Genomic DNA, 15368 nt, shown 5'->3' on the forward strand with positions numbered 1-15368 from the left:
GGAAAACCATCTAAGTTTACTGTGTATTGTTTTAAACACTGTAGATCTGCTTTTTTTTTGCTTCATAGTTTAATATCTCACAATTAACCAAAAGGGAGTAAAAATGGTTAGTAACTTCTGCTGCTTCTTGCTTTTATTAATTCATCTTCTAGTGCCAAGCAGGGGGCTAAGCTTCAAAGAGAAGAAAATATTTTTCTTTCTCAAATTATGATTCAAGTTGAACTTGAGCTGAGTACCCAAACCAAAGAGAAATTGCGGGACTAGCATACTTGCTAATAATTGGTTCTCCACACTGTAAAGTAACCATAGCTATTTACAACAATTCCCAAGAGTTCCAAGACTGATATTCTACAAAGATAAAAAGGGTATTAAATATTTAAAGTCTTCATGAAAGGTGATATTTGTTAAGTGCTTTTTTATGTCAGACTTCCCCATAGGTTCTCTTAACTACAAATGTGATTTTTCACTGTATTTCACATCATTTTGGAGTCCATTTGTTTTACAATGCCCAATGGAAGCAACCAATACATTAACAATGGCTTGATAAACTTGATATTACCATATTTGTTTTCGGTTGACTACATATGACATAGCAAAACTGGCCATTTTGCATTTTTGGTGTTTCTTGCTATAGCTACCTTGGGTGCATTATAGAAATTCCTGTGACTAACAACAGTATTCCAGACTCTCTCCCCACCAACCCCTGTAATTCTTTATTATCAAACAAAAAAAATCACAGTACTTAAAATATGTGATATATATTAAACAATCTTAAAGACATCATTCAACACCTTTTACCTGTTGAAAAACATCTGCTCCTTCATCATAATCCACTATAGTGAAGAATAGTTTATTAGAAAAAGCAGATGAGTAGCGCCATGAGTTGGCCAGCACTTGATATTCTTCATTAGCTTGCCTGTAAGGGAAAAAGGCATAGATACAGATAAAAATTATAGGTATCTGTATGTAATTGACTCCCAGTAAAGATTCCATAACGAATTGTAACAACTGCAAACCAAACAGAGGGATTAACTAAAACTCCAGCAAACACATTCTCAATTCTCTACCAAAAAAGGTTTTGGCCAGTATGGCAAGGTGATAGGGGGTTCTTGATGTTGTTTTTGTTTTTCCAGAATTACAATTAATTTATAATGGGTGAGGTAATATTTTATTGGATCAGCTTCTTCTAGTGAGAGAAAAGCTTTCAAGCCACACCGAGCTGTTCTTCAGTTCTGGGAAAGGTACTCTGAGCTTCACAGCAAAATGGCTCAATAAAAGATGTTGCATCACCCACATTGTCTCGCTAATATCCCGAGACCGACAGTTACAACTACATTGCATGCAGTTAATTTATAATAGCTATCTAAGCAACAAAACCCACATTCAAAATACGAATGAAAATGTGTTTTAACATTTTTAACATAAAAAGCTTTACAAACAGTGTCAGTTAAATGCTCCTATAGTTTATACCTGCAAACTGATTCTTGTAGAGACATCCTTGTGGCAATGCAGATCTAGTATCCGGATTTATATGCTCAAAACTGCTCCAAATAAGCATCAGTTCAGACTAGTAGAACACGGAGCAATATACCAAGGGTGCCCAAACTGTGGGTCGTGAGCCACATGCAGCTCTTTTACTGTTGAAGTGTGGCTGGCGTAGCTCCCTCCCCCACGCTCCACCTACCAGACTGGGGTGGGGAAGCTCAGGACTTCTGCCTTGCAGAGGGGTGGTGGGGTAGGGGCTTCTGCGCAGTGGGGAGGGAGGTCTTGGGACTTCAGCTCTGTAGGGTACACCTGCGCCTCAGGGCTTCAGCACAAGTAAGGCTGAATCCCCGAGCCCCATCGGGCACCTCCAGCGGGGATGAAGCCCTGAGTCCCGGCAGGTGTGCCCCGGCTTTTGAATTTGTGAAGATTGTCATATGCAGCTTGGAGGGTCACTAAGTCTGGCCACCCCTGCTATATACCAATGCAACATTCCTCCCAGAACAAAGGATACATGGAAAGAGCTCTGCCAATACGACACTGAAAATTGTTGTGCCACAAAAGGAGTGGTTGTGTCAGATCTAAAGGGGGTGGGGTTGCCAATAACATCCTTGTTCAACATTCTTTCCTACAAAAAATATTTTAAAACCAACACACAAAGTATAGTTTTTGCAGTCTGTAGTAATTTCTATCAGCATTAGAAAGTCACATTTTCCCTCCAGCAGGCTCCCTACCCCCAAACCTCAAGGAAGAGCTAGAGGGAAAAATAATGCAGCATGACACTACATTAACTTTTGCACTCGCCCTCTTGGTACTCAGAAAATCACTTTAAAAGCAAGATTTGGGGGGAGAGGAGTTGAGGGGATGAGAGAGCAGCATTACCCGTGAAGAAGTTATCTGCATAGCCCTGAAGCCACACAGACTTGGGGGCAAAACAACTGTACAGTTTATTAGGGGGCATCTCAAAGTTACCGAGGGGATCTTTCTGGCAATTTCCACCCCACAGAGCTCCTTCTGTGGCTATTTATTTATATTACAGAGCCCCGTCCTTTATCTACCTGTCTTTTCAGATGGAGGGATACAGAAATAGTATGAACACATTTGTTTTTAAAACTTCTGTCTGAAGGTTGTTTTTGTAAAGCATGTTGCATGCACATTATGGCGTGGTATACAGGTATTAAAAGCAACTATTTGGCTACCCTTACAACACTTGTCTACTCAGCACACAGCACTTCTGGAGCTGTGTGTACCAAGAGAAACAACATGCATGGTCAAATGCACCACTATAAAAATAAAATGTGAAACTTGATCATCATTTTAAGTCAATCTCAGATGCAGTACAATGAAAACCTAACTTTTACCCTTGTCAACTATTTTTAAAAAAAACTCATTTGGTAAACTAGATTTGAAAGTACAGAAAATGTTGAACTTATGCACTTGTTTGGTATTTCATACTGAAACAGGCTAACATGTTCATCGGCATCCTGAAGAGGGCAGTCAAGCAGCATCAAATGAATGCTGCAAATGCTTAAGTAATAACTGTAGGGCACTGTTGTGTTAAACCTGTTATATTAAAACCTTACCATTTTTATGATCAGAACAAGATGATAACAGCATTTCATCTTGATGCTATCATTCTCTTTATTCTATCCTTTCATATTTTTACAGATATTCACATAAAATCATAATTACAAATTATAGTTATGCCCCTACTAGTTAATAAAAGTTTCTTAATTTTTCCCCATCTTTGCATACTTTGCATCTTCAAATTAAACCATTTTCCAATTTATTTAATGGACATCTGTCTTTTCAGAAGAGAGCTTAGCTTCTGAGTTTTTGTTTGTTTTTATGTGTCTACTTGCATGTTCTGCAACAACGTGGTTTTGGAATACAATTTTTAGAACTTACTGAAGGTAACTTAGCAAAGTATTCTGTAGGACTTCTCAAGAACAGCTTTTATAAAGACACTGAAAAGAGCATTCTATAAAGAGCAAAATTCGGTAAAATTCAAATATTTGCACTTTAATATTGAAGCTAGCTCTTAATTCAAGTGGTGAGCAGGTGGCTGAAAAGATATACCTGTCTCTCTTTTGAAATCAATGGGACTACTCAGTATATGAAGTTACGCATGCATGCAAGTCCTTGCAGGATCGGAGCCTAATTAAAGACAACACAGAAGTGGGCATAAAAAATAACTGAAAGGTCTGGAGAAGGAAGGATGAGACTAACAGTGATAGGTTCACACAATTTGTTACGTGGTCTAGCTATGTTCACAACCAGATATTATGTACTGTAATAAGAATGATATGATACTATCTCCATAATCCATCATGTCTCTCTACCTACTTGGATAGAAGTGATGCAATAAATTACATCTAACAGCCTTCTGAAGTGATTGGGAACTCCTATCTGGACTCTGATAAATACTAGGCAACACGGTTCCAGAAATGGTAGTTCTCTAGGGGATTGCATCTCAGGTGAAAAAAAAAAAATTTTTTTTAATTGGAGTCTTACTACCAAAAAGGCTATAGATATAGTGCCATCATCTTCCAGCTAGCTCTGTGAGCTGCTATGAAGAGGTATGGGAGGAACTGTATTTGACTCTAATTGGAGACTTACTACTAAAAAGGCTATATAGTGCCATCATCTTCCAACTAGCTGTGTGAGCTGCTATGAAGAGGTATAGGAGGAACTGTATTTGATCTTGGCATGAAAGGACTGCATGATCAGACTAGAAATAGACCCTAATGCTGCTAGTTTGGCATTACTTTTTCATCAGGCTGAGCCAGAAAGGAGCATAGAGTATCTAAGAGCAGAAATAGTGTTACTGTTATTACCACCATTTAAGAGTTTAGGCAGAGGTGGTTGCACTGCAGTCCCAGCAATGACAGCAGTATTATCTACCAGTAAGAGAGGCAGAGACCAGGTTAGATGACATACTGCCAGCCATCTAAACATTCTTTACCTAGGATATTCGTATTTTGACAATAGTTATTGTTGGCAGCAGGTCGTACGAGCTGTTTCCTTTCCTGCATGACACATACTTATCATATATTAAATTATGGGTTTGATATTTCCAGAAAACCAGATTGACTAAATAAGCCAGCATCTATGCTTGGTTTTCTCGTCAGAGCCTATGAACAGCTGTAATTGCCAGCAGTTACAAGATACCATACAGCTCTTTATAAGAAGGCACATTTATTCTTAAGGTAAAAACACTACAGAGAAAATCTTACAAACAATAAAATAAAAAAAAAAAAAACTACACACAAGCAAAAAGCTTACCCCCTTACAATACCCACAAGGCCTTAGCAGGGGTCAGTCTTTCAAACCGCACAAAGGCTTTTTCCCCCCTGTGGTTGCAAGTTTGTAACAACCTTAGCTCAGAACTAGCACAACCATGAATAACTCAGTCTTTCCTTTATGCAGATTGGGCCTTTTATCTTGGCCTCATATAACAAATGATCAGCAAAGGCCCGCTCCTCAGTGCATAGCTTCAAAAGGATTTTTTTTTTAACTGGAGGTGGGGAATTTGCATTCATCTCCTCCTACATATTTCCCAGGAAATCTACTTCATACATATCATCCCAAAAGTACATTCTTGTCTGGCACATTGTTCAATACTGTTTTGATCATGTAGGCCTTATATTACATTTCCCTCTTGGACAGGTTACACACAGTTCCAGCCCACAATAATACATAATATTTGCATTTAATACAATGAATTCCAAAATATATTTAAACCTAATAAGTTTTCTCAAGGATATTGCAGGAAATTGCCATATCTGTCACAAAGGGTTTTATTAAACAGAATCAATTCAGCAAAGAGGAGGGTTTTCTTTGTGTATGTGTCTACACAAAGAATCACATTTGTATAGCTTGAGCACTATTTGGTTTTCTGAAGGTGAAAACAGGAGCAGAACTAGAGAAAATTAGGTTAGTATAATGCTCGAGTAAGGACTTGTCTCCAATTAAGACACTACAGCAACATACCTGTAGTTCTTTGGGTTATCCACCTCCCCAGGAGGCGATAGCTAGGTCAACAGAAGAATTCTTCCATCAACCTAGCTCTGTCTACATAGGGATTTAGGTCATCTTAACTATGCCCCTCAGGGGATGTAGATTTTTAACGCCCTGACTGGCGTAGATAAACCAATCTAATTTTCAACTGTAGAGCAAACCAAATGGAATAAAATTAAGAGAGCAAATATACGCAGAACATTAGAAAAAAAAATCAGTAAGATCTATTAAGATGTGAAATGATCTGCCCAGGAAAGTGATGAAAGCATTATCACGTGGTACATTAAGTAGATTAAACAAAATACTAATAACTATACAATAGGCAACAACTTGCATTGGCAGGGGAATGGACTAACAGAAGGTCTAGAAGGTCTTTTCCATCTCTTTGTAATAAGATTTGTTCATTGCTACTCTTTACCAGTACAATTAGTTTGCTGTTTGTTACTTGAAATAATAATTTTCCTAATAATAAAAAGTGTTTGAATATTTTAACTTCCTGCTTGCAACGCAACAACAATTTATAACCAAGTTCTTTGGCCATGAGTCTGGGAAGATCAATAAACATATATGTAGACCCACACCTATCTTAACCAAATATGGTTAAGATGCATTCAAGTTTCTGCAACTCCATGTAGAAAATTTATCACATATATAATAAAAATACTACAAAGTGTAGAAAATTCAAACTCCATAACAGAATTTTCATACTCTTTCTACAGACTAGTCTTTGATCATCAGTGAAAGTCTGAACTCTGTCAGGTGTACTGGAATACTTAAAGCTGTCCAGTCCAGTCTAGATTTTGGTTTTCTGCCTTGAAGGGTTCCTCCTATGTAGCAAATGTTTCTTCAAGTGATTGCTCATATCAATTCTAATTAGGTGTGTGCGCGCCATGTGCACAGTCGTCGGAAAGTTTTCCCTTAGCAGCTCCTGTCGGGTCAGCTGTGGAGCCCCCTGGAGTGGCGCCTTCATGGCGCTGCATATATGCCCCTGCTGACCCGGCCCCTCCTCAGTTCCTTCTTACCACCAGTGACTGTCGTTGGAACTGCAGTCGCTTGCTTAGCAAGTTGTAGTTTAGTTCTTTAGTTAGTAGTAATAGTTAGTGTATATAGTGAGATAAGGGTTGGGAGTGTGGGCTTTTCCCCAATACCTAACCCCCACACCTCGGCTTCTGGGCCATGCCACGAGCCCAAGGGTTCAAACTCCATTTTCTGAAGGTGGAGATTTCCCCAGGTCAATCTGTTTGCCACCCAGGGCAACAGAAAGTGCCCGATGTTCTGCTCCTTTCAGAAGCATAGCACAGGCTCAACCACAGATGCATTCCTGCTACCCTGGGAAGGCCACCTGCTCTATGCCTTTCCCCTGATCCCTCTCGTGCACAAGGTCCTACTCAAGGTCCACAGGAATGGGGCGGAGATAATTCTGGCAGCTCCAGCGTGGCCACTGCAACACTGTACACCGCCCTTCTGGAACTGTCGGTGGTCACACCAATCACATTGCCACTCTTCCCTGACCTGATCACTCAGGACCACGGTCGTCTTTATCACCCCGACCTCCAATCCCTCCACCTCATGGCCTGGAAGCTTTACGGCTGAACCCCATGGAGCTTATGTGCTCGGAACAGGTAAGGAGGTCTTACTTGGCAGGAAAAAGCCCTCCACTAGAGCCACATATCTGGCAAAGTGGAAAAGGTTCAACTACTGGTGTGACCAGCGTCATACACCCCCACTTCAGATGCCTATCCCTCTCATCCTAGAGTACCTTCTGCACCTGAAACAGCAAGGCCTGGAAGTATCATCCATAAAGGTACACCTCGCTGCTCTCTCGGCTTTCCACCTAGGAGCGTCTGGAAGCCTGTTCCTGCCTGGGACCTTAACGTGGTCCTCTCCAGACTAATGGGGCCCTCATTTGAGCCACCGGTGACTTGCTCTACCTGTCATGGAAGGTAGCCTTCCTGGTCGCCATTACATCAGCAAGGAGGGTGTCTGACTTAAAGACCCTTACCTCAGACCCACCTTATACATTTTTCTACAAGGATAAGGTGCAACTCAGACCTCACCCCGCCTTTCTTCCTAAGGCCATGTCACGTTTCCATGCTGGCCAAGACATATTCCTGCCTGTTTTTTTATCCTTAGCCTCATGCCAGTAGCCATGAGCAGAGGCTACACTCTGAATGTTCAGTGGGCGCTAGCATTCTACAGTGAGTGCACTAAGCTGTTCAGGAAGTCGAACCAGTTGTCCGTAGCAGAATGGATGAAAGGACTCCCAGTCTCATCTCAAAGAATATCTTCCTGGATCACGTCCTACACCCGCACGTGCTACGAGCTGGCCAACATACCAGCCCTAGCACTCTTGGCACTCCACAATGGCACAGGACTCATCGGCAGCACTCCTGGCCCAGGTCCCGATACAAGAAACCTGCAGGGCAGCAACTTGGTCCTCGGTGCATACATTCACTTCTCATTACGCCGTTATCCAGCATGACAGGGATGATGCAGCGTTCAGCATCCACCACCTAGGTAAGGCTTGGGAGTCTCCCAATTAATTGGAATCAATACGAGCAATCAATCAAAGAAGAAAAAAACGGTTACTCACCTTCTCATAACTATTGTTCTTCGAGATGTCTTGCTCATATCCATCCCAATACCCACCCTCCTATCCCTCTGTCGGAGTAGCCGACAAGAAGGAACTGAGGAGGGGCTGGGTCAGTAGAGGCATATATGCAGCGCCATGAAGGCGCCACTCCAGGGGGCTCCACAGTCAACCTGATGGGAGCTGCTAAGGGAAAACTTGCCGACCACTGTGCACGCAGTGCACACACATCTAATTGGAATCTATATGAGCAATCACTCGAAGAAGAAACATTAGCTACATATAGGAGGAACCCTTCGAGGCAGATAAGCAAAATCTAGACTGGACTGGACGGCTTTAAGCATTCCAGTACACCTGACAGAGTTCAGACTTTCACTCATGATGAAATACTAGAAGACTTTAAAAATATGAGAGTCAACTCCTACCACACAGACCTGTGACAATCATAGCCAGCAGAAGTACATCAGTTTCCTCTGCTAATGGAAATAATCCATACCTCCTTCAGAGAAGAAAAACTGAATCTCTTTTTTAAAATGCATTAGCCTGCCCAATCCTGAAAAAGCCAGTACTTGATGCAGAAATCTCTCTTAAAATCATTCTATCTCAGACCTCCCAGTCCAAGACAAAATCTTGAGGAAAGTAGTGACAGCAAGTTTCAGTACATAGCAGTTGCAAACATCCCTCCTGTATTCCATGCGTTTGTCACCTCCAGTCTGGATTGCTGTTACACACTATATCTGCATGTGAAGCAAGGCAGAGTCTCCAGCTCCTGTACTATGTTATAGTCCGCTTCCTCAGTGGGATGGGCTTCCACAATCACATTATCCCTCTGCTCTAATCCCTTCATTTTCTTCCAATCATTTATGGTACCAGTTCAAAGTTTTAATCCTGCTTTTCAAGAATTTAAATAGATCAGGATCCAGCCACACCATTAAAAAAAATTATTACAGTAGGGTCTATATATTGGGGCCCACTGCGTTAGGCACACATAGCAAGAAGTTTTCTGCCCCAAAGAGCTTACAGTTTATATAGACACAGATGAAAGGTGAAGTGATTTGCCCAACATCACTCAGCAGATCAGTGAGTAGAGCCAGGAAGAGAACCCAGGTATTTGGACTCCAAGGCTAGGCCTAGCCACTATACCACAGCAGCTCACCCTCACACTCTGTTGCCCCTGACCAGCACTACTCTATCTAGGGCGCTTCTTCAGTCAGCCAGTCAGTCCTCCTCCCATGCCTTCCAGGCAGAGACTCTCCTCTGCTCTGCTGAGCAGCCCTTTATATATGGCCCTCAGAGCCCTGACTGGCTGCTCCAGCGAGCCTTCCCCCTCTTGGTGGGCTCAATAAGCCCTTTCCTAATTAGTGGGTTCTGCGCAGCATCCACGGTGATGCTTTTAACCCCTTCTTCTCCCTGTGTGGGGCAGCCACCCCACCACAGGCAAACTAAGGAAGAACTTTTGCTTCATGCAACAATCAATGGCATTTAATGGTTGTTCACCTATCAAAGTGTCACACACACAGCACAGGCAGGGGAGGACTATAAAATGTGCTTCATCAGCCGAAAGAAGTGTGGTATCACTCTGGCAATGAAATCCTCTTCTTTCTCTGCCATTTCCTTCTTTTCTCAGGTAGTGCATTTCCGCAGAACCTGGTAGAAACTGGTGAGCTAGGTCATGAGTTACTAGGGAGGGTTAACACTGCCCAGTCACACACTTAGTCAAATCCCTAAGCATCTGCAAAAGGGGGCAGACTGTAGTCTGAGGAATTAATGTCTAAAAACAACTTTTTCCTTACTGCTTTTCTGAAGTGATTTGAGTGAACAAAATGAATTTGAGGAATGAGACAATCAGTGTCCGGGCACAATGGAATTAGTGATTTGAAAGTTACACCTGAATAAATTGTGCACCACTGTGTGTATACAGAATTCTGCACATTTTGTTGTTTCCCTGCAGAAAAATGACTTTCTAACAGGAAAGCAAAGGGAAGCCACAAGAGCGATCACGCGCCCCTCCCCAGCAGCATGGGTGCATTATTTTGGGTGCCCCAAGCAGCTAGCAGAGAAGTAAATCATTGCCAGGGGGCAGGGCTTGGAATGCCCTGGCCCATGGTTCCTATCCTGTGTTGGGCTCAGCTGCTAGTCCTAGCAGGGCTGGGGCAAGGAGCAGCTGGGGCCGGGGCCAGGGCCAGGTCAGATCCACCCCCAGAAACTACCCCTAGCTGCAGGAAGCTCCGCACCCCACCCCACTTCCTGCCCCCATTGATCTTCAGCCGGGATGGGAGGGGTTAGTGTACAGGGAGCCTCTCCTCCATCCACACAAACCCTGTGCATTTGGACCCTCCCATGCCCAGAGCTCCACGCCGAGCCTCACTCCCACGCATCCAGAACCCCACACTGAGCCCATCCACCCACTCAAAGGCCCAACCTGCTGAGCTACACCCCTGTATCCGGAGCCCCTCCTGAACCCAGACCTCCCCACCAAGACTCACCCCCTGCACCTGGAACCCCACTGATTCCCTCGCCCATCCATCTGGACCCTCACCCCTGCACCCAGCCCATACCCCACTGATCCCACACTCCCTACGCCCATACAACCCCCATGCTACTCTCACACCCACCCTGACGAGCCCCACCCTCCCTGCACTTGGGCCACCCCAACAAGCCCCCTGCACCTGGACCCCCACCCCACTGACCCCCCACAACCAGCTGCACCCAGATCCTCACCCCACCAAGACCTTCTCTCCCAGCACCCGAACCTCCCCACTGATCCCCCCCACACCCAGACTGCTCCTACTGAGCCTGACCCCCAGACCTCCCGCCGCTGAGCCCCAACCACCTTCACCTGGATGTCCTTGCAGAGTCCCATTCCCCCTGCATCCAGACCCCTCACTGAGCCGCCTGCACACAGATAGCCCCACACAGAAAACTCTCACCCCACACCTTGATCCCCGCACACTAAGCCCCTCCACACTTGGATCCTGCTGGGCTGAGCCTGCCTGCCCCATACCTGGATCAGGAACTAGGGCTGGATGTGCATGCAAAACTCAGTCCCTTTCACTTGCTATCTTGGTGTGCCTAGCACAGAGGGGCAGGGCCCCGGGGTGTTTCTGGGGTAGGGCCTGCCCTGCGCTCTGTCAGGGTCAGGTGCAATCTCACCACCGAGTCCATATCCTGAAGAGGATGGGGGCTGAAGGGTGATCTCTCACCTCTGTGCAGCCAGTGGCCTGTGCTCCCCACTGCCATGGCTTCCACATTTCTATATTGACAAATAAAGTATGTAGAATTTTGAAATATTGTGCACAGAATTTTTTTTTTTGGCACAGAATTCCTTTAGGAACAGAAAGTGCACGGTACACTGGATTGCATACGTGTTCTTCATGTTGTATCAAAGAGGACTGATCAGCCTGAGGATATGCTTTGATGAACTTGTGTGCCCAGATGTAGCAATTACATAAGTTAGTACAAATTGACAATTAGGAAATGCCTATAATTGATAAGGAAATCTTAAAGGTATCAGTGAAAAATCTATGGTGAGTAAGATTAAGGACAAGAAGAAGGAATTCTTTAAATATACCAGGAAAAAAGAAAGATCTAGCAATGGTATAGGTTCAATACTAAAAGAGTCTAGTAAAGTTGTCAATCATGATGTAGATAAGACAGAAGTATTAAAAAAAATCTGTTCAGTATTTGGAAAGAAGCAGGATGATGTATTCAAATATTACAGAGACAAGAAAATACATCCTATTCCCTCAGGAACTAGGGAGGATATTAAATAGCAACTATTAAACATAAGCATTTTTGCACTGATAGAACCAGATGACGTGCACAGAAGAGCTATAAAAAGAATTGGAAGTCATGGAAGACGGAAGACATTCCAGAAGACTGGAAAAGGGCAAATATAATGCCAATCTATAACAAGGGAAATAAGGTCCATTCAGCCAAGTATCCTGTCTACCAACAGTTGCCAATGCCAGGTGTCCCAGAGGGAGTGGACTTAACAGGTAATCATCAAGTGATCTCTCTCCTGCCATCCATCTCCACTCTCTGACAAACAGAGGCTAGGGACACCATTCCTTGTCCACCCTGGCTAATAGCCATTAATGGACTTAACCTCCATGAATGTATCCAGTTCTCTTTTAAACCCTGTTATAGTTCTAGCCTTCACAACCTCCTCAGGCAAGGAGCTCCACAGGTTGACTGTGTGCTGAGTGAAGAAGAACTTGCTTTTATTTGTTTTCAACCTGCTGCCCATTAATTTCATTTGGTGGCCCCTAGTTCTTCTATTATGGGAACAAGTAAATAACTTTTCCTTATTCACTTTCTCCACACCACTCATGATTTTATATACCTGTATCGTATCCCCCCTTAGTCTCCTCTTTTCCAAGCTGACAAGTCCTAGCCCCTTTAATCTCTCCTCATATGGGACCTGTTCCAAACCCCTAATCATTTTAGTTGCCCATTTCTGAACCTTTTCTAATGCCAGTCTATCTTTTTTGAGATGAGGGGACAGTATTCAAGATGTGGATGTACCATGGATTTATATAAGGGCAATAACATATTCTTCTTAAGCCATCAATTTGCAAACCTCCAGAAGATAATAAAGTGAAAGATAACAGTCAGCATGGATTTGTCAAGAACAAATCATGCCAAACCAACCTGATAGCTTTCTTTGAAAGGGTAATAAGCCTTGTGGATGGGGGGAAAATCTTAGATGTGGTATATCTTGACTTTAGTAAAGCTTTTCATACTGTCTCACATGACCTTCTCATAAAGAGACTAGAGAAATGCAACCTAAATGGAGCTACTATAAAGTGGGTGCAAAACTAGTTGGAAAACCATTCCCAGAGTAGTTATCAGTGGGTCACAGTCATGCTGGAAGGGCATAATGAGTGGAGTCCCACAGGGATCAGTTCTGGGTCTGGTTCTGTTCAAATCTTCACAAAGATTTAGATAATAGCATAGAGAGTACACTTATAAAGTTTGTGGATGATACCAAGCTGGGAAGGGTTGGAAGTGCTTTGGAGGATAGGATTAAAATTCCAAAATGATCTGAAAAAACTGGAGAAATGGTCTGAAGTAAATAGGATGAAACTCAATAAGGACAAATGCAAAGCACTCCATTTAGGAAGGAGCAATCAGTTGCACACATACAAAATGGGAAATGACTGCTTAAGAAGGAGTACTGTGGAAAGGGATCTGGGGGTCATAGTGGACCACAAGCTAAATATGAGTTAACAGTGTAACACCATTGCAAAAAGACTGAACATCATTCTGGGATGTATTAGCAGGAGTGTTGTAAGCAAGACACGAGAAGTAATTCTTCCACTCTACTCCGTGCTGGTTAGGCCTCAACAGGAGAATTTCCATTTTTGAGAGCTCATTCTTAATCTTTCCCTGTTTGCTGTAGAGGATGTTGATCAGGTGATTCCACAGTTTCTTTGAGAGTGTGTGGCACACGCTGTCAGCATAGTCTGTGTGGTATGTAGATTGTAATGGATTTTTTACCTTCAGTCCTTTTGGTACAATGTCCATCTGTTTGCATTTGGAAAGGAAGATGATGTCTGTCTGTATCTGTACAAGTTTTTTCATGCAGTTGATAGATTTCCACTCCATACGACTAAATGCAGTGCCTTGCATAATGACAGGTTTCAGAGTAACAGCCGTGTTAGTCTGTATTCGCAAAAAGAAAACGAGTACTTGTGGCACCTTGGAGACTAACCAATTTATTTGAGCATGAGCTTTCGTGAGCTATGGATGCATCCGATGAAGTGAGCTGTAGCGAATAACACAGCTGTTACTCTGAAACAGGAGAATTGTGTCAGGTTCTGAGTGCTACATTTCAGGAAAGATGTGGACAAATTGGAGAAAGTCCAGAGAAGAGCAACAAAAATTATTAAAGGTCTAAACAACATGACCGATGAGGGAAGATTGAAAAAACTGGGTTTCTTTAGTATGGAAAAGAGAAGACTAAGAGGGGACATGATAACCATTTTCAAGTACATAAAAGGTTGCCACAAGGAGGAGGGAGAAGAATTTTTCTTCTTAACCCTTGAGGATAGGACAAGAAGCAATGGGCTTAAATTGCAACAAGAGAGGTTTAGGTTGGACATTAGGAAAAACTTCCTAACTGTCAGGATGGTAAAGCACTGGAATAAATTGCATAGGAAGGTTGTGGAATCTCCATCATTGGAGATTTTAAAGAGCAGATTAGACAAACACCTGTCAGGAGTGGTCTAGATCAGTGTTTCCCAAACTTGGGACGCCACTTGTTCAGGAAAAGCCCCTGGTGGGCCGGGCCGGATTGTTTACCTGCTGCGTCCGCAGGTTCAGTCGATTGGAGCTCCCACTGGCTTTGGGAGGTACAGGCTGAGGGACGTACTGGCCGCCGCTTCCTGCAGCCCACCGTGGTGAACCGCGGCCAGTGGGAGCCACAATCGGCCGAACCTGCGGACGCAGCAGGTAAACAAGCTGGCCCAGCCCATCAGGGGCTTTCCCTGAACAAGCGGCATCCCAAGTTTGAGAAACACTGGTCTAGATAATAGATAGTCCTGCAATGGCAACATGATAATTTTTAAACTGTTTTTAAGATTTTAAATAGAAAACATAGAGAAAAACTAGGGCTGGTCTATACTACTAAGTTAGATCAACTTAGCTATGTCACTCAGGGATGTGAAAAATTCACACCTCAGAGAGAAATAGTAAAGCCAAACTAAGCCCAGGTGTAGACACCACTCCATAGAATTCTTCCATTGATGCAGCTACTACCTCTCAGAGAGGTGTATTTACTACAGCACCTGAAGACCCCTTTCAGTCGCTCTAGTAAGTGTCTATAGTATAGTACTGCATTTCTATCGCTGACATATCTTTAGATGCCTTAATACTATGGTAGACATGATTGAGCAGATAGAGAAAAATACGGAGACACAGTAGATAAATCTAATGAGCACAAAGAGTGGACAGAAACAGCTTTATAATACCATAGTTTATGTGATGCAGAGAGTAGCCAATGCTACTTTTTAGAAAAAAAGAATGAATGTATAACTTTGCTAGAGATTATTAGTCATAGTAGTAAAAAGTTAAATATTTCAGCATTGGTGCTACTTTATACTTGAAATATCACATTGATTTTTGGTGTGCATTCATTTTGAAAATGTTTTGATGAGTGACAGTTAACTTAAATCCTAGATAGAAGAGTATCTACAGACATTACACATTAAGTTGCTTGAAGCAAAAATAGATTCTTCACAAAGTGTATACTGAGTAGCTAACAAAAAAGTAA

General features: G+C 42.9%; 1 protein-coding gene across 2 annotated transcripts in view; it reads right to left on the minus strand.

Moving 5' to 3' along the window:
* TUSC3 (tumor suppressor candidate 3) overlaps nt 1–15368 on the minus strand; it is a 281944-nt gene that overhangs the window by 152938 nt on the left and 113638 nt on the right. For both annotated transcript variants that reach the window (XM_084627131.1, XM_084627132.1), the window contains exon 3: nt 799–916. In XM_084627131.1, the coding sequence (XP_084483257.1) occupies nt 799–916 (118 nt within the window). The remainder of the gene's footprint in view (nt 1–798; nt 917–15368) is intronic.

This window comes from Lepidochelys olivacea (assembly GCF_965140295.1).
Source record: "Lepidochelys olivacea isolate rLepOli2 genome assembly, chromosome: 4".
NCBI lineage: Eukaryota > Metazoa > Chordata > Testudines > Cheloniidae > Lepidochelys > Lepidochelys olivacea.